Raw genomic sequence first — 19,502 nt, 5'->3', positions numbered from 1 at the left:
TTCGTGTTTCATCGCGGAAAATGGTAAATAATTGTTTAAAAATTAGTGGTGTGCGTAGTTTATCGGTTTTTGTGCGTTTTTCGTCGGTATTTTAAACAATTAAGAATTCGGTAGATGACTTTGGTCGCCAAAGTGTCATGTTTTGACAATTTGGCGACCAATGTCAGTTCGGAATATATTACCTTTTTATGTGTACTGTGGAATAGAGGCCTCTTACTCGAATTTCCTATAAACTCGAACCAATTTTCGTGTCCTATGAAAATTCGACTTAGATAGAGTCGACTGTATTTTGTTTGCTTTTTCAAATTTTTTTTTATTTGAAATTTAAAACTTCAAAAAACAAAAGAGCTTTTTTAGTTATTTTTTTTCCAATAGATATCAGATAAAAATACATGTGATTTCTATATTTTGAGCTTTGTTTACTTTTTTGTACTTTTTCGACTTTGTGTTTTGATTTAGTTCAGGCTTAAGGCTTTATTTTATAGTTTTTACACATATTTCACTAAAAATCTGTAATTTTTTTGTCAAATAATTACATTTGTGTTTTTCTATACGAAATTAATATTCTCATTAGATAGAGAATTGGTGAATATTATAACCCTAGACTCGTGAAATTCACCTTTTGGACGCCATTTTGGATATTAGTTTTTATTAAATATCTCGACTTCTGTTCATCCTAGGTAAAAATTGGTCCTACAAAAAACGTAGATATCGCGTCTTTTATGTTAAGAACAATTTTTCGATATTCTGAATATTAAAAATGTTACAAGCCAAAAAAGTAAAAAAAAAAAACGAAAAAATAAGAATTTTTTTAAGTTTTGAGCACCTTTTATAAAAATTATGAAAAAACCCTTCCGAGAAAAGATTGTTCATCTTAAAATTCTCTGCAATTCAGCTCTAAAACTTTAGTTGAAAAAATTGATTTGGAAGCACAGATTTAAAACTGTTCAAAAAGTTGTTAAGCCCAGAGAAATCTCCGGGATATACAGCTAAGCCCGAGGGGCTTAGGAGTTGTTGCATTTAACATGTAAATTGCTAAGCCCGGACTGCATATTTACATATTAAGGCCGTGTGTGAATTGCGTTAAATATTTAACCCCATGTACAATTTTTGACACTATTGCTGTGAATAAACAATTTTCAGTTGTTAAAAATTGAAGGGGCTCTGGGACCTGGTTAAATTTTTTATGCAGATGGTTTTGTTTTGCATTGACTTAATATATATGGACTGCTAGAAGCATATTCAGGTTGGTTCCACTTGTTTCTTCGCGATACTAGCGCCCTAAAAAAAAGCGGAGAATAAGTGCAACATTTTTGAAGAAGTGCGAAAGGAACAAATATAGAAAAACAGAGAAAGCACTACCTTTTAACGACAGATGTCATTCACTAAAAGTTTCCTCTTTTCGCCGTCTAAGGTTATACCGCTAGTAAAGCTAGAAAGATGTGGAATCATTTTTTTTCAATTTTTGTATGGAAAAGTCAAACGACTAGCAGTCCATATATAGTACGTCAATGTTGTTTTTTTTTTTTTTTTTTTTTGTTATAAAAAAGGAGTTTCATGGCAAAAAAGAGGCAGAGAAAAATATTAAACAATAAGCCATACAGCTGAAATTTTTTTATTCACCTCAATAGCGTCAAAAATTTTACACGGGGTTAACTATTTAACGCAATTCACACACGGCCTTAATATTGTCTCTGCCTCTTTTCTGCCATGATACTCCTTATTAAAAACAAAACAAAACAAAACCATCTGCAGAAAAAATTTAATCTAAATTTAACCGGGTCCCAGAGCCCATTAAATTTTTAATAGCTGAAAATTTTTATTCACCTCAATAGTGTCAAAAATTTAACAGAAGTTAAATATTTAACCCAATTCACACACGACCTAAATTCACATTTGTAGTAAATTATTTTATAGTTTTTACCTTTGTATATGAATTTTTAATTGATATACAATATTTATTTACACAAAACTCACTCAAATCTATTGAAATCTTTGTGATGCGAATTGAATCGTTTGGATGTAAGACTAATGTCGTTTTCGATTGGTTTCACTCAAGGATTCACTCAATTAAACAAGGAAATCCTTTGTATATCAATAGCAATGCATACGGCTTATAAGAAAACTATTGAAATCAGTGGGCATTATTTTGGATACGAATATCTTTTAAACGGTTAAAGCAATCAATATGATGCCAAGGAATTATTTGTAGAACGTTTAAGTCCCTACAAGAATATATCTTGCTAATTTGAAAGTAATGAATTTTCAGTGAATTGGAAAATTTTTTAAAGTAAAAAATGTTTTTATAATTTTTTTTTTACTTTGGCCTCCAATATCTTTAAAATGGTTAGATTAATGAAAAAAGTTAATAAGATTTTTTTTTGTGGAAAAATCTATTTCCTACAAGAATATGTCTTGCGCGTTTGATTATTATAATTTTTCAATTTGTTACAAAATTAAGAAAACAAAAAAACAAATTTTTAAAGATTTTCTCGATTTTTGGACCTCAAATATCTATTAAACGGTTAGATAAACGAAAAAAGTTTATAAGACTTTTTTTTAGAGCGTTCAATTTCCTACAAGAATATGTAAAGAAATTTGCTAAAAAGTCAATTAATAAAAAAATGATTTTTTTTTAGTAGAAGCTTGATGTAAAAATGGAAAATTGCAAAGCGGAGGACCTTCCTATTAATATAAAGAGATCATATTTGGTGTTTATATTCTAGAGGTGTCTAGCAATCGATTTTTTGGAGTACAAAATCAAAGAAAAGTATTTCGAATTTTTTGACGATTTTGGTGAGTTAAAACATATTTTTTTGGGAGAAAATCTAAAAAAAACTCTCCCATAAGAAATGCATTGTTTTTACTTGCGATATAGGTACTATAGTCTATAGGGCAAGTTTAGGATTCGTAAAAAAAATCGAACTCGAGATAACAATTTTACATGACATTACGATGATGGAGAATGCCAAAAAAGTGGGTCCGGCAATTCTGTCTGTCTGTCTGTGTGTCTGTCTCTATCTGGAGCTGCAGCCTAAACGAGTGAAGTGATTTTCTTCAAACTTGGTAGTTAGCAGTTTTTGGTGATTCCCTAGAGGGGAAATTGAAATTTTTTTTTTATGACCAAAACTAACGGTACCTGCCATATAACGGAAATAGAAAAGTTAATTTTTTTCAAAAACGGCTCTAACGATTTTGATTAAAATTTTTGTGTGTAGTACTACACATAAGAGCCAACTTTTTAAATAAAAAAAATATTTTTTGTACCGTTATTAACGGTACCTGTCATAGAACGGGTTTTTTCATTTCTGAATATCTCGTACAACATTAACCCGATTTAAATGAAAATTTTTATACAAACGTGTAAAGATAATATTGAAAATTTAGAAAATTTTCAAAAAACGCATTTTTGGATTTTTAAAAAATATTTCAAATTTTTTTTTTTTTAAATCAATTTTTTGAAAACGGATCAATGAAAAATTTTGAAATTTAGTTTTTATGTGTAAATTAATTATTTCTTCAAAATGGCATACCAACTTTTGTTTTGAAAAATGTTAAAAAATTTTTATACATAAAAAATTATTTTTTTAAAAAACGGCTCCTACAATTTTCGAAAATTTTTTTCTAAAAATACCTTTTTATACAAGAAATAAAATGGCATATTTGTTTTTTGTTTTAAGATAATTTAGAACGGAGTTTAATTAATTATAAAAACAGATTTAATTTTTTTATACTACTTATAAAATTTCTTCAAAATATCAAACTTTAAATTTCTTGAATAAAAAGCTTTAACATTATAGTTACTTTAAGCATAAGAGCAAGTACGTGCGAATCCAGTCGTGCAATTTATTTTTTTTGCTAGAAGAACTGTATACTTAGCATTTTGGTTTTGGGATATTTCTAACGATTTTGAGATTTTAATTTATCATTTATGATCATTTTTCCATGAGATAACAACTTATTGAAAATCACCAACAAAAATTACGAATTTTGTGTTCCTTTAATTTTTTTTGGGTATTGTATAGGTAATATACACTTATGTTTGTATAGTATAAATCATAAGACGTCACTGGAAGAAAGAAATTACAAAACAAATCGTTCCCTTTGTGCATTAATCACGTAGATAACTTTACTTATGTTCTAAAAATATCGAGATATCTGCTTAAAAAGGGTGAAATACTACTTTCAAGAACATTAGATACGAAAGCTTTTTTTGTTAAGTCAGAAAATGTAGTTTTGAGGAAAATGAAATTGAAGTTTCAATTTTTGTTTGTAAATCTGAATATTATTATTTTTAAAAAGTAATGATGCAGAAACATTATTTAGAAGATCTATTTTAATATCCATATGCTGTTGACCAGAAAATGAACATTTAAAAAAAAAAATTTGTGTTGACTTAACACTTTAGATCCATTTAGTCTCCAAGAAAAATCTTTGTTTACATTGATAACAAGGTTTAATTTATTAAAGAAAGTTGGATATATTAATGTGATTAATTACCAAATAATATTACTTTTTGAAATAATATAATACAGTAGAAAAATCGCTTTTTGTTTTTTTTTCTTCCTCTTGACTTGACGCTTTAGGATCAATTTTTGTATTTAAAAATTAAAAATGAATGCAAAAACAAAGGAGTTAAGTCAACTTACGCCCTTAGTACAATATAATTTAAAATTTTTTTGACTTAAACCCTTTGTACAGAATCATTTCTAACGGAAGGAGATACGCTAGAGCTATGGTGATAGGACCAAACGAAAAAAACAAAAATCCGAAAATCGATTTTTTTTCATTTAACCCAAAGATTATGTAAGATCTAAGTTTAAAACAGAGACCAGAAATAAAAGTCAACCTTTATTTTCAATTGGTTTCTCTCTGATAGTAAATACAACAATTTAAATAAATGTCGGTAACGGTTTGGGATGTACTAGATATTTAAAAAATTATCGGTTATCGGTTGAGATTTATTATTTATTTTTTGAAATATCTCTCAATGGCTGGGAAAAGGTCGAACTTTAAACTTTTGAAAATCACTCAATAACACAGGTCGACAAAAATAAAAATATTTTTTGTGCTTGGGTTTAATTTGCACTTTTTGGGTTCATGGTAAACCAAAACAATAGATAATCACCCTTTCCCCTCCTAAGATTTGCTTTTGTAGTGTTGGGAGCAAAAATACAATTTTCATACCCTGAGACTAACTCGAGTCTAATGAGCTATAGTGCAAGAACCGTGGATTGTTCAAAAAAACTGTAAAGGAATAAAATGTAGATAATTTAAAGCTCTACATTTTTGCCACAGCACTTTATTCGACTTAAATTATAAGAAAAAAGTTATGATGAATACAAAGGCTTCTTGCTCAGAAGAACCCTGTTTTGTTGAGTTCAAACTGTAATATTTTTTATCTAACTTTAACTTTGGAAACTTTTATACTTTTTTGAAAACTGCAATACCGAGACAAGTTTTAAAAATAATAAACCAAGTTCACACAATACAAATTTTTTTCGTCTTGTTGCTCTGAAATAAAAGTAAGAAATTGAGTTTTTATGAAACTCGGAACTGTTAATTAATTTGCAGAAAAATGGCGTATGAAATAAAAAATATTTTTGTTACTTAACTGTTTCTTATTGTTAGGCAATGTTTTAATGAAAGAATTGTAAAAAACAAAAATCAATTATGGGCAGAGGAAGCAAAATACTGTTGCAAAGTAGGGATTTTTCGAAATTTCACAAGAGCTGTAAGTATTTGGGATGAAAAAGTTACCAAATTCTGAGAGATAAGTTAGCCTATCAGCCCATTTCGTTTTACTCTTTAGACACCTTGTATATGCAACAAAATAATAAAAAAACCTATGCAAACAAATTAATTTAACTTTTCAAAAAATAAAGAATTTCAATATGAACTAGTTTGGCTATAGTTATTTGTGTAAGCAGTTATTTTTGTATAATAAAAATACCATCAGAGTGAATTACTTTTACCATAAATATTGAAAATAGGAGGTATCAAATAATGCCTCAAGCTCTCATTTGACAAAAATTCGAACAAAACGAAAATTTCTATTTAATTTTTCTTTTTTCTTCTTAAATTTCCTTCTTTTTTATTTTTCTGAATATGGATATGGAAACAGCATTATGAAAATGAAACAAAACAAAAATCAGTCAAATCGGTTAAGGCGTTCTCGAGTTTTTGCCAAAATCACGCACGACAATTTTTGTAAAAGACAGATTTACTTGAAAACTGGAAATTGCTCTGCTGACCTCAAAAGCAAAAAAAAATAAAAAATATTTTCCAGATGAGTATCAATATATCTATCATAATTTCATAGTCACAACCCAAGCACAAATTTCGTGTTGACCTGTGTAATAGTTAAAAAAAATCAAATTAAGTCTATTTAATTTTTACCGACTTCCAAAAAGGAGGAGGTATTCAATTCGTCTGTATTTTTTTTTTTTTTTTATGTTTGCTACCGCATTACTTTGGACTGAGTGAACCAATTTTGATAATTCTTTTTGTATTGGATAGCTGGTGGTCCAGTGGTGCAGTGTGGTCCCATTTCAATTTCGTTCACTTTTTGCCATAGGAACTATTTTAAAAACCATAAACCCAGTTTTGATCCATGGAAGTCGGTTTTGTTTTTTTGCTAAAAATGATTATGTAGTTTAGAAAACTTGTTGGGAGGACGGGCAAAGTTTAAGCGTAATTTTAATTAGGGACTATAGCTAGTAATTATAAAGCTGTTTGCACTTAAAAATAAAAGCCTTTAGCGATAAACCAAAAATTTTTTTTGTAGGTGTAGGCGTTTAATTTGAAATAAATGAATTTATATTAATTTGTTTTATTGTTTACTTTGTATTTGTCAAACAAATTGATACCACGCTTAAAATTCTTTTTACAACTTAATATCAACGTCATCACATACCCTCAGGATATGTATCACAAAAATGTACACATCCACTTATTTATAGCTTAATTGATTTACAATCCTCAAATGATAAAAAATAAACAAAAATCAAGGGAACGCATTCGAATACGAAATTAAAAGATAAACTTTGCTTTGTTTTATGCCTTTTATCAGAGTTGTATTTTTTTTGTTATAACAATATTTGGAGAAAATGCAATAAGATACAAGAATTTAATGTTCGTATTGGCAATCTGCGAGGTGAATAGCCCAATAAAATGATAAAGAAAAAAGTTTTCTTTAACGTACCCTACATATTTTTTTAGAGCAGGTATAAGAGGAAAGAATAAGGTTTACAAACTATGTAGGTTTATTCTTTTGACAAAACCTATATAATTTAGTCGAAGACAACTCTTTCAATCAGATTGACATTATTTCTTGATACATTTTTTGAAGAAAAACCTTTTTTGTGAGTGTTAAGTATAAGATATTAATTATGTACTCAACTTGAATTTAAAGTTATTTATGGATCAGTGCTGTTTGACTTCCTTAAACAATAATAAATTAGTGCATAGAATAATACTTTATAATCTCAAATAAGTATTTAAGGATTTGATTATATTTTATAATTAAGGCTAGGCGCACACATGCGATTTTAGTCGCGCGATTATTCAGTCGCAAAAATGGATCACATGGATTTCAACACCTGTGAACACACATGCTTTCCGCGATTAAAAATTTGAAAATTGTGTCTACAGTCATTGAAATTCTTGTCATCTAATTTGCGACTGAATAATCGCGCGATCAAAATCGCATGTGTGCGCCTAGCCTAATTTAATAAAGTAATTTAAGGATTTGATTATATTTTATAATTAAGAAAAAAAAGAAAAGTAGTTAGAAGATTTGATTCTTTCGAAGCTAAGTTGTCATATTTTTTTCTAACGGCCATATTATTCACTAGTTTTAAAAATACATCTGGGTGTAAATTGTCAAATGCCAAAAATAAATCCAAATCCAAAATAGTTATCCCGATTTTAACTATGAAAATAGTTAAAAATGACTATTTTTTTTCTGTGTGATAGTGAATATTATGGATTTTGATTTATTTTTGACATTTCAATTTCTTTTGGTACATCCAGATGTATTTTTAAAACTTGAATAATATGGCCGTTAGTATGCCAAAAACAAAAACATCTTTTCATTCCAAAACTACAATCAGTGGCGTAGTTAGCATGGGTGGCATCCGGGGCGACAATAATGGTGTCACCCCTAAAATGAAAAACAGTAAAATAAATGAAATTCCACTATTCTATATAATTATGATACATATTTTACTTGCTCTTTACCATAGGCAAATTTTGGAATCGCAAAAAATCGAACTGCAATACAACCGATTTTTTATTTTGATTCTTTTTTAATTAAGAAACAAATTTCAAAAAAATAAGTTTTGGACTTAAAAAATATATCATTTTTATGAAAATTTGTATTTATAAAAAACTTAAAAAAAACTCACCAACATTTTTTTTTTAACAATTTTTGTCATTTAATTGAATACTTGGTTTGGAGCTTAAAACTAATCTATGTTTTATGTTTGCTTTTGTACTTTTAAAAAGCAAATTTTATGTTTTTGTTTTTCAAGTTTTTAATAAGATTTATAAAATTAAATTGAAAATATAACATTAAGTCTAGTACGTAGAAGCTAAATGTTTTCTGCATTTATTTTTCCCAAAATGTGATTTTAGGTAGGAGCTGCGCCCAACTGAGCTGAAGTGCATTTAAAACTCTAGCTCGGCTTAATTTTTGAAAGATTTTTGTGTGGGAGCTAAAATTAAGCTCGATCTGTGTACTAGGCCTAAGGAACAAAAATTTAAATCAATAGTAGGTATATATGGACACTGATATCACGTTTTGTTTAAACCCTGCTATCTATAAAGCGCACTACTCCTTGTTAGCTTTCGGGTGTCACCCACAAATGGGCACCCGGGGCGGTCTGCCCCCTCCCCCCCTCGCTAGCCATTGACTACAGTGCAGGGTAACATGATTGTGCCATAAATCTATCTATCTTTGTTCTCTGATGTCATTCGATCACACTGGATCAAAATCAAAATCATTACCTAAGTTGAATTTAAAAATTGTACCAACAGAAGTTTTTCAGCTTATTAACCATAATATCTCACCGTACTCACCGTCAATGGTGAGATATTAAAGTAAATAGAAACATTGGCTAGTACCATAATCTTATCAGAACACAGGAAGACAGACTGGGTAATTGGACTTATAAATTTATACCAACCATAATTATAGTAAGAACATGCCTGTATATACCAAGAAAGCGATTAGTCATAAAATGGAAATTTTTTAAATCTTTATTTAATCAATGCAAACATTTTATTTCGGCATCATATAAATATTATCAAAATGTAAACAAAATATAAACAAAAATCAAAGTCGGAACTTGATGTGGGTGATGGTCTACGAGACTAAAAAGAAAAAAAAATATTTGAATTATATACATACATATACTGACAAGTTAGTTTTTATTTTAGATTTTGAGGATCCCCTCAGAAATACCACTTACATTTAAGGCTGGAAAAAATACTTTGTTACTTAACGAAACTATTGATTTTTTTTTTAATTTTCAAGACCCTCCTAAGACTTATCATTTTGGTGGCCGAAATGCCAGAAAACAAATATTCATAAAAACGTTTAACAGAAAAATGTTAGATATTTATAAGCTCTACCATAAGCTACAATTAATGGCCTTCTTTAAGATCGTAGATGTCTTCAGCACAAGTACAAAGTCATAATTTTGTTGAACCATTGACGGCGAAATTAAAATATTCTTAAAATTAAAAAAAAAAAAAACTCTAGGGGATGTACTTGTATGTAACTTTAATGATGATATTAGTATTTTTAATTTTGTATCCCTTAAACAACAGCAAATTTAATTGATTTTTGTAATGAACTTTTTAATGAACTTCCAAACTAGTTATTAAAAATATCGATGCTAGCTATTGAAGCACTTGTATAGAACAAAAATATTCAATATAGATTCTAAAACTTATCCCTCACCACAACAAGAGTCATACACATAGGTTACTGCTCTTAAGCTAGCTTATTGATCTCATACATTTTTCTTCAAAACATATTGTTTAAACTTTAAACCAATTTTTTCCAGTTTGGAAGTTGGTAAATTCAAACAAGTGTTAATCTATACCGGGGAACTTTAAAGTGTATTGCCTTGAAAACTTATACTGTACAAGTAAGTAGCAAGTACAGCAATTAGACTTTTTCTCTTGTGCGTCTACCACAGCACGATGGCCTTGACGAATATTATATTAAAGCCGTATATATTGGTTCATCTGTTCAAACTAAAGTAGGTAGATAGGTTATAGCTGGAAATCGTCTAGCTTTTTTGTTTTCCTCGTGTTTGAAATTGCACAAAACAATAATACAGGTAGAAATAAACAAAAAATTATACTGAGAAATTATAAGAGCAATGTTAGAAAGCTTGAGATTATTTTGAAAGCTACCCTATAAAATAGAAATTATGGCGACATTTTGGCTTTTTGAATCATAAACTAGCTATCTGTTTTTTTTTTTGTTTAAATAAGGTGACAAGAAAATTTTATAACTTTAACAAAAAGATTTATGTGTTGATCTGCACCCTTGCATGTTTAAACAGTGAAATTTTACAACCGATTTGAAAAAAAAAACATAGTCTATCATACATTTATTTGTATTCGATTTTGCTTACTTCTCGATAAATTAAAGATTTAAGCCCAATTAATTTACTCTCCATTATATTTAAAGGCTCCATTAAAAATCATAAAATTTTCAAATCGCATTCAAATTTTAAAATTTTCCTTTTTTAATGGCGACTTTAAATTTAATGGAGTCTGCATAAATTGGGCCTTAAATTTGTTTAAGACTTCAGACTGCAATTACAATAATGACAATAAGTTACAACTGATGTGGTTTAAAACTTATTTCAAACCTATTTTGAACCAGTACACTTGAATTAACGTTATTTTTTGAAGTGCCAACCAGTTGAAACCCTGAACGAAGCCCGAATTTAACGACAGTATGATCATATGTAGATCACATTTGTTTTGAAACTAATTACACTGTGTTCGAAAATGGAACTTTTTTTTTCCGACAGAGGGCTCTCATATCTACTAAAGATAATTCGAGTATGCTGAACACGATGGCGTACCTAGTTTTTTTGGATTAGGTCAAATAAGAAAGATTTTTGCTTTTGAAATTTTGTTTGCACATGCCAAAAATGAGGCTATAAAACACCATATATTTTCTAATTTTTGATTTTTTATCTATTTAAAATAATAAAAAATCTATTTTTTTGGAAGTATTATTCGTAAAAAAAAGGTATTTGAAAAAAATCTGTCGAAAGACTATGTAAATCATTATTTTCATGGAAAAATTCATCGATTTTTCTTCAATTTTTCTAATATTTTTCGTATTACTTAAATTAAAATGCAGCACTCGGTGGCAACGATTTGATCTTGAATTTCTGGATAAAATATGGAATTTTTCAACAAATCGTTACCGTTTATGTTAAAAGTAAGTTGCACTTTTTACCGTGAGATATTTAAAGTTTTTAACTTATTCTTTTTTATAATGAAAGTTGGATATTCAAGAGTATTTTTTGTGAGAGAATGAATCCTAAAGGTTTGAACCTTAAGAAAAAAAATATTCTAGAATATCAGGTAAGATCGGAAGGGGGCAAAACACCCATGGGCTCAAGTAGCTAAAAAAATAAATAAAAAATAGATGACCGTTAAAGGAGTCAAAACAGATAAGCGTGACAAACCCCCTTAAGTTAGAGATGGACTGACAAATATATTATGTGTTGTGTATGTAAGCTCATATAATGCAGTATGCAGATGGAAGTAATAGTAAATATGTTTTAATTTTTAAGCAAATTGAAAGAATTTAAATTAAAATATTGATACCATGCCTGATTTTTTAATTAAATATCTACATCTACATATGTATAATATTCCAGAGTAGGTACTAACACATAAAAGGTGTCTACATAAAAATGTTGAGTTTTCGCATACATTTGTACCTTTATATGTAGTTAAAAAATGTAAGAAAAATCGACGTTTTTTTCTATAAAATAATGATTTAAATAGTCATTCGACAGATTTTTTTTTAAATAACTTGTCTTACGTATAATACTTCCAAAAAAAAATTGATTTTCCATCATTTTACATAGATAAAAAATCAAAAATTAGAAAATATATGGTGTTTTATAGCCTCATTTTTGGCATGTGCAAACAAAATTTCAAAAGCAAAAATCTTTCTTATTTGACCTAATCCAAAAAAACTAAGTACGCCATCTTGTTCAGCATACTCGAATTATCTTTAGTAGACATGAGAGCCCTGTGTCGGTTTTTTGAACTATCACAGTGTTATCAACCAATTTGAAATTAATTTCTAATCGAACTAAAACTAATATGCAACATAATATGTTTAGCTTTCGTGAAATTCGGAGACATTATTTAAAAATATTTCTTTTTTTAATAGTATGTATTCATTATGTGTTACACATAACTAAATAAGTAATAACATACCCTATTTCAAAAGAAAAAAAATTAATTAAAATCGAAATTACAATGCTAATAACCTTATATGTGTTATGTTTGCAGTGCGGTTCATAAATAACAGAGAATTATTTTATGATAGGAGTTACTGACAATATTGTCCGCTTTGCTTCGTTTCGCTTCGACTTGATTTTTATTTGATTTTTCTCATTATTATTTTTTTAACTTTTGTTGGTAATAGATGAAGTATCTTTTGGTTTGTGCTCTAAACAAATAATATGGACAATAAAGGATATTTAGATGAAGCTACAAATACTGGTTTTAAACTATCAACAACGGTAAGTTTGGAATTGAAATGCAATGTTTTAAACAAATATTTGATTTTGAAATTTAGAACCAAACAGTAGTGGAAAATAATGAATCAGCACATGTGGAAGATGAAGCTGAGCACGAAAAATGGGGTAATGATATAGAATTTTTGCTCTCGTGCATAGCTCTTTCGGTTGGACTGGGAAATGTTTGGCGATTTCCATTTGTGGCATTGGAAAATGGCGGTGGAGCTTTTATTATTCCATATGTGATAGTTCTTGTATTGGTCGGTAGACCATTTTATTATATGGAAATGATAATGGGACAGTTTTCAAGCAGAAGTAATGTTAAAATCTTTGATTTTGCACCAATTATGAGGGGTAAGTAGGATAAACAAATAAAACAGGGATACAAGTTTTATTCTACTTTATTTTAATTTTTCAAGGAGTTGGATATGGAATGGTTTTTGTTACTGCAATGACAACGACATATTATGCAAGTTTGATGGCGTTAACTTTTCGTTATTTGATAGCATCATTTGCTTCCGATTTGCCATGGAGTAAGTGTCGTGAAGAATATGGTCCTACTTGTATCAATTCGGATTTAACTGGAAACTTAAATGGTAGTGAAGGAAAGAAGACAGCTTCTGCGCAGTTTTATTTCTCGTAAGTATCGGTTAGCGGGTTTAAGGGTTATTTGAAAAAGCAAGAAACTGCTCGAAAAAGTATGAGTCATATTGATTATTTTAAGGAAATAGTTTGTAATACCTAACAAATGGTTAGTTCTATAGAGTTCAGTGCAGTGTAAAGACAGAAATAAAAGTTGTTAATGAATTTCTCTCAATGATGTGTGCGTAATCAAATTGGTTTCCCTATAGTGTACAAAAAACGTATTGAGTTAATTTTCACTTAACCAAAGATACTTCGTTGTTTTTTCATGTTTCGTATAAAGCATAATGGGAAAATTTAGAAGGTCAGTCAGATAAATTTGATTTTTTTGCTTTGTTTCTTAAAGATGTGTAATAATTTGCCTGAATTTGCTACCTGTTGACAAAGGCATAATGTGTTCGCTTAAAAGTGTTCTAATTTTCCGCCCAATTTCCTACAAATTCGTTAAGAATTTGTATGGGATTTATATTTTATTTGAAAAAGTTCATCACATTTTCTCTGGCAGAATTATTATTTTGTGCCTATTAACATGGAAAAGCAAACGTTTAAAATAACATGTCTACAAAAGCACAATGTTAATGATCTTTAAAACAAGAGAAAAGTAGTTCTTATAGATTAAAATTTATTGGTTAACTGCGGCGTATACGTGTTTTTTTTTGTAAATTACATAGGTACATTTATTAAATAATAATTGAGTAACATTAACTTTGGAACTAAACAAAAGTAAGCTATAATACCTTGGCACTATCCTTAACATTTAATTTTACTCATGCTTGTAGAAGGGCTTCGGCCGAATTGTGTTAAATATTTAGTTTAGAATAAATTTTTGATGCTATTGAGGTGAAATAAAAAATGTTCAGCTGTTAAAAATTTGTCCTGCTATGGGAGCAGAATAATTTGTTATCTTCAGAGGATACATTTTTGACGGAGGTTTTGTGCATTTTTTTAAAGATTATGTTCAAAAGCTGAAAATAAAGAAACAAAAATTATGAGTAGATATTAAGGAAAAATTAAATGTAAATAGTTTTAATTTTTGCCATTAAAAAAGAACTAAAAAATGTGACCCGTATATTTTTAGTTCTACATATACTTTTAAGTGATTGATGCCAATCGATAGATTATGAAAGGGCTGCTTAAGTTTTCCTAGGAAATACAAAATGACATATCACTCAATTTAAAACGACTATATATTGGAGAGTAAATTTCTTCTTTTCCTCAAATGTATTAGTATCTAGTAAACTATTTGTTCACTATGGCGTATACGTGTTTTTTTTTTTAAATGTACACAAAACGTGATTTCATCTAAATTATCTGTATGAGCCCTTTTGCCATAGGTTAGGTTAGGTTAGGTAATATGGGCTGACAGTTGATTTTGTTACCGTCACACTTAGATCAATGTAGATCCCTTGTGATACCCTGAAGTATTGTAACTTCATGAAAAAGTGTTAACCTATGAATGCTATGGTTGTTCAAGCCATTTGGAGGACTTGACAAAGTTCAGTAGGCTATTGCCTGAGAGTTCCGATAGTTCTTCTAATTCATTGAAGAAGTAGTTTCCTAAGAATTTTTTCCTAGTGCGACAGAGTGCTGGGCAGTGACAGAGGAAGTGAACAGTGTTTTCCTGTTCGTCCTCATTACCGCAGCCTCTGCATAGATCATCCGTACTGAGCCCCATTTTCTTTTTGTGGTATCCTAGTAGATTATGTCCCGTTAAGACGCCTATTAGGGATCTTAAGGAAGGTTTACTAAGTAGTAAGATCTTATTTGATTTTTTCTCGTCGAAGTTCGGCCATAGTTTCCTGGTGTGACCGCAGGTTTCTAGGAGGTTCCATCTTTCATTAGTTTTTTGTGAAATATTGTTGACGATATTTCGCTTTATTTCACAATGTGGGATTCTGATGCTATGGTCTATGAGAGAGGGATCAAGAACTGAGCCCTCCCTTGCAAGCTCATCCGCTTTTTCGTTGCCGAACACATCACTGTGGCCGGGAACCCAGCAGAGTCTTACATTATGCTGCGTACCAAGAACCCTAAGCTCTTCGCGACAGCAAGAAACAAGCTTTGACTTGATTAAGGTGGCAGAAATTGCTTTTATTGCCGCTTGGCTATCAATGAAAAAGGTGATGTCAGCAGGTGATATCGCCATCATGGATATTTGTTTAGCAGCATTTTTCACTGCCAATATCTCGGCTTGGAAGACACTGCTGTGGTCGGGGAGCCTGAAAGAACTGGCAAGGTTGAGGTTTTCTGAGTAAAAACCTGCACCAACCCCAGTGTTCATTTTCGAACCATCAGTAAAGATGGCGATAGTCGACTCATTTGAGAAAGGTATACTGTTTTCCCAATCTTGTCTGTTAGGGAAACTGACATTAAAAGACTTGTTGAAGTCTAAGTAAGGGGTCATGTAATCTGTACTTACGTTGTTGCCAACGTAGTTCGAAAGGATCGTAGTATGGCCATTTTGACTAGTATTCCAAATGTTGGTTTGACTGAGTCGTAGGGCGCTGTTTGCCGCTAATTCTTTTACAAATAGATCTAAGGGAGTGAGATTAAGGATTGCTTCCAAGCCTGCGGTTGGAGTGGACCTCATCACCCCCGTAGTACTAATGCATGCTGTTCTTTGTACTTTGGTTAGGGTCTTCAAGTTCGTGGATTTCTCCAGAGCTTGCCACCAGACTAAGCTGCCATAGGTCAGAATGGGTCTGACAATGGCGGTATACATCCACATGATTATTTTGGGATTTGGTCCCCAGTTTCTGCCAAGAATTCTATTACATGAGTAAAGTGCAAACGTGGCTTTCTTGTATCTTTCTTGAATGTTTGGACCCCAGTTAAGTTTCTTATCCAAGATCACTCCAAGATATTTCGCTTTATCCGAAATCTTAAGTGGGGTGCCATCAATTTTTGGCACTGCAAAAGGAGGAATTTTCCTTCTGTTTGTGAAAAGTACCAGTTCTGTTTTTAGGGGGTTTACTTTAAGACCGCATCTCCTGGTCCAGTTACTGACCTTGGATAATGCGTTTTCTAATTGTTCGCTTACAGTGGTTAGGTATTTACCTGTCGCTAGAAGAGCTAGATCGTCTGCGTAGGCTATAACCTTAACACCGCTATAATTTAGTTTGATGAGAATCTCATTCATCACCAAAATCCAAAGAAGAGGTGATAGAATACCACCTTGTGGGGTTCCTCTAGATGCGTACATTTTTATATGTGACCCACCTAATTCACTATTGATTTGCCTGTTTTTCAACATGCATACGATCCATTTTATGATCGTGTCTTCTATTTTAAGGTCAGTGAGTGCTTTTTCAATGGCACTATTATGGACATTATTGAATGCTCCTTCGATATCTAGAAATGAAGCCAGGGTGTATTCTTTAACCGCAAGCGACTTTTCTATTGTTCTGACTGCACAGTGTAAAGCTGTCTCTACACTTCTACCTTTTGTGTATGCATGCTGAAAGGGTGATATAGTCTCCGGTATTAAATAACTGCGGATATGTATATCGATTAACCTTTCAAGTGTTTTGAGTGTAAAAGAAGTTAGACTGATAGGTCTGAAATCTTTGGGTTCTGTGTAACTGGATTTACCAGCTTTTGGTATAAAGACAACTTTGACTTCACGCCATATTTTAGGGACATACCCCAATTGTAGGCTATTTTGGAATATTGTGATCAGGTAAGGAATAATGAATTCACTACTTTTTTGCAGCATCAAAGGGAAGACGCCGTCTAGGCCTGGAGATTTATAAGGAGAGAAGGAGTTGATGGCCCAGATCAACTTTTCTTTCGTAATAATTTCTCTAGGAATTTCACATATTGAGTGCAAAGAGTTTGTGGAATCATTGTCCAATTCAGAGTTACAACCTGGGAAGTGGGCTTCCACCAGGAGTTTAAGACTGTCTTGACAGGATTCTGTCCATCGATTATCAGGCCCCTTTAGGGACCCTATAGAAGTATTCGTCTTGGAGAGAATTCTCCTTAGTCTCGCCGAATGGTTAGTACTTGCCATAGGTACTTTTGTTTCTTTTTTACATTGACTGTTCATAACATTTAACCAGTAATGTGAAAACCTTTATATTCGATTATAATAATTATGAACAAAAACAAAAGGGGCCACTAACAAAGTGCTTGATTTGTCTAATTCTAAGTAGTGAAAATGGCTGTATTTGTTAATTAAATATTTCATGTTAGTAACATGTTAACTTAATTTGTTACGTAAAATAATTTTAGAATTATTTTCTTTTTCAAACATAATTTTAACGACGGATTTTGAAAATTACCAGTACGTTAGATTTGTTTCTTTTTTTTTTGTAAAATTTTCAAAAAAAAATGTCCTTATTTTTTGATTTCAGTGAAATAATTCTCAGAGAAAAGGATCAAATCGACGATGGCATCGGATACCCCAACTGGGATCTTGCACTATGTTTGGCATTTTCCTGGTTCGTTGTAGCAATCATAATGATAAAAGGTGTACGAAGCTCTGGAAAAGCCTCATATTTTCTAGCAATATTTCCATATGTTGTTCTTGCCATACTTCTCGTCAAAGCCATGACACTACCTGGAGCCGGTACTGGTGTGTTGTATTTCTTAACACCACAATGGGATAAATTATTATCGCCTCAAGTCTGGTATGCAGCAGTCACGCAATGTTTTTTCTCACTATCCATTTGTTTTGGAAGTATTATAATTTATTCATCATACAACAAGTTCTCCCACAATGTTAAAAGGTTAGCAGAATTTAAAATTCAATAATAAACAAAGTTTTTAATATTTCTTTTGTGTTGGTTAGAGATTCAAATATTGTCACCTCTTTGGACACCTTTACGTCTCTTCTATCAGGAGTGGTTATATTTGGTATCCTTGGAAATTTAGCTCATGAAACGGGCAATGAAGATATTTCGAAGCTCGTGCAAGGAGGAACAGGCTTAGCTTTTGTTTCATATCCAGATGCTATTTCGAAATTTTCAGTTGTACCACAGGTAAGCTCAATTAAATCTTTTCAGCAGTTTTAAATCAAATGTTCTTTAAGCTCTTTTCAGTTCTGTTCTTTTTGATGCTATTTGTTCTAGGAATCGGAAGTGAAGTCGGTTTAGCGACGTGTGTTATGACATGTCTCATGGATAAATTTCCAAGTACGAAACATTGGATTATAGTTACTGGCATTGCTGTCGTTGGGTTCTGTATAGGACTTGTGTATGTCACGCCCGGAGGACAGTTTATGCTCAATTTTGTTGATTACTATGGAGTTACATTTGTAGTTCTTGTTGTTGCAATTTTTGAAACCGCAGCTTTCGGATGGATTTATGGTGAGTTTTTCGATAAAAGGGATATCAACTTAGACAAATAATAATTTTGTTATGTTCGTTATTTCAGGAGTAAGACGATTGTGTAATGATATTCGGTATATGTCAAATGAGGAAACTAGTCTCTATTATAGACTCTGTTGGGGCATTATAACTCCACTTTTTATGATCACTGTTTTGATATATACTTTTGTTGGATATGAACCCATCAAATATAAAGACTATTCATATACGACAGGAATGTATAGTAAGTTGAACTAGTTTTTTCAGATAGTATTTGTCTATAACAAAAATATTTCACTCATTTCAGTTTTTGGCTGGATTATATCAGCACTGGGAATACTTCAATTAGTTATATGGGGAACTGTTGGATACTTTGAACAATCAGAAGGTACCCGAAGATTACAGAGAGCTTTTCAGTCAATGGACGATTGGGGTCCTTTGGAGAAAAAACTCCTTATTCCATATCAAGCAATGATGGCAGAAAACGAAAGAATCAGTTTTCATAAACGGAGTTATTGGGCTCGATTTAAAAATAATATATTTGGTTGAGTTTATTTATTAAGACATATGACGTATAAATAAGTTATAGTTGTAAGTTTTAATGATAATTTTATAATCATTAATATGTTACGTGTTTTTATATGAAGCTGTAAAAAGTATTAAAAAGTTTTATTAATCAATATCAACGATTTTTTTCCTATATTTTTTACATACAACGATTTACAGGACTCATTTCATAAAATAAAAAAAATTG

The 19,502-nt window shown here is 30.7% G+C and overlaps 2 protein-coding genes across 2 annotated transcripts in view; both read left to right on the top strand.

Annotated features, from left to right (window-relative positions):
- The window catches only part of LOC129917873 (sodium-dependent nutrient amino acid transporter 1-like), a 268,552-nt gene that overhangs the window by 232,761 nt on the left and 16,289 nt on the right, over positions 1–19,502 (top strand). The gene's annotated exons all lie outside the window — the stretch shown is intronic.
- On the top strand, positions 7,302–19,398 carry LOC129917872 (sodium-dependent nutrient amino acid transporter 1-like). Its single transcript, XM_055998068.1, has 9 exons — positions 7,302–7,364; positions 12,704–12,800; positions 12,857–13,151; positions 13,217–13,436; positions 17,795–18,169; positions 18,232–18,421; positions 18,472–18,748; positions 18,816–18,992; positions 19,056–19,398. The coding sequence occupies exons 2-9, from the start codon at positions 12,741–12,743 to the stop codon at positions 19,295–19,297; spliced, it is 1,836 nt and encodes a 611-aa protein (XP_055854043.1). The 5' UTR covers positions 7,302–7,364; positions 12,704–12,740; the 3' UTR covers positions 19,298–19,398.

The sequence above is a fragment of the Episyrphus balteatus genome, chromosome 4, assembly GCF_945859705.1.
Source record: "Episyrphus balteatus chromosome 4, idEpiBalt1.1, whole genome shotgun sequence".
Lineage (NCBI taxonomy): Eukaryota > Metazoa > Arthropoda > Insecta > Diptera > Syrphidae > Episyrphus > Episyrphus balteatus.
The sequence above is the reverse complement of the archived record's forward strand: the minus strand, read 5'-3'. Positions and strand labels throughout refer to the sequence as shown.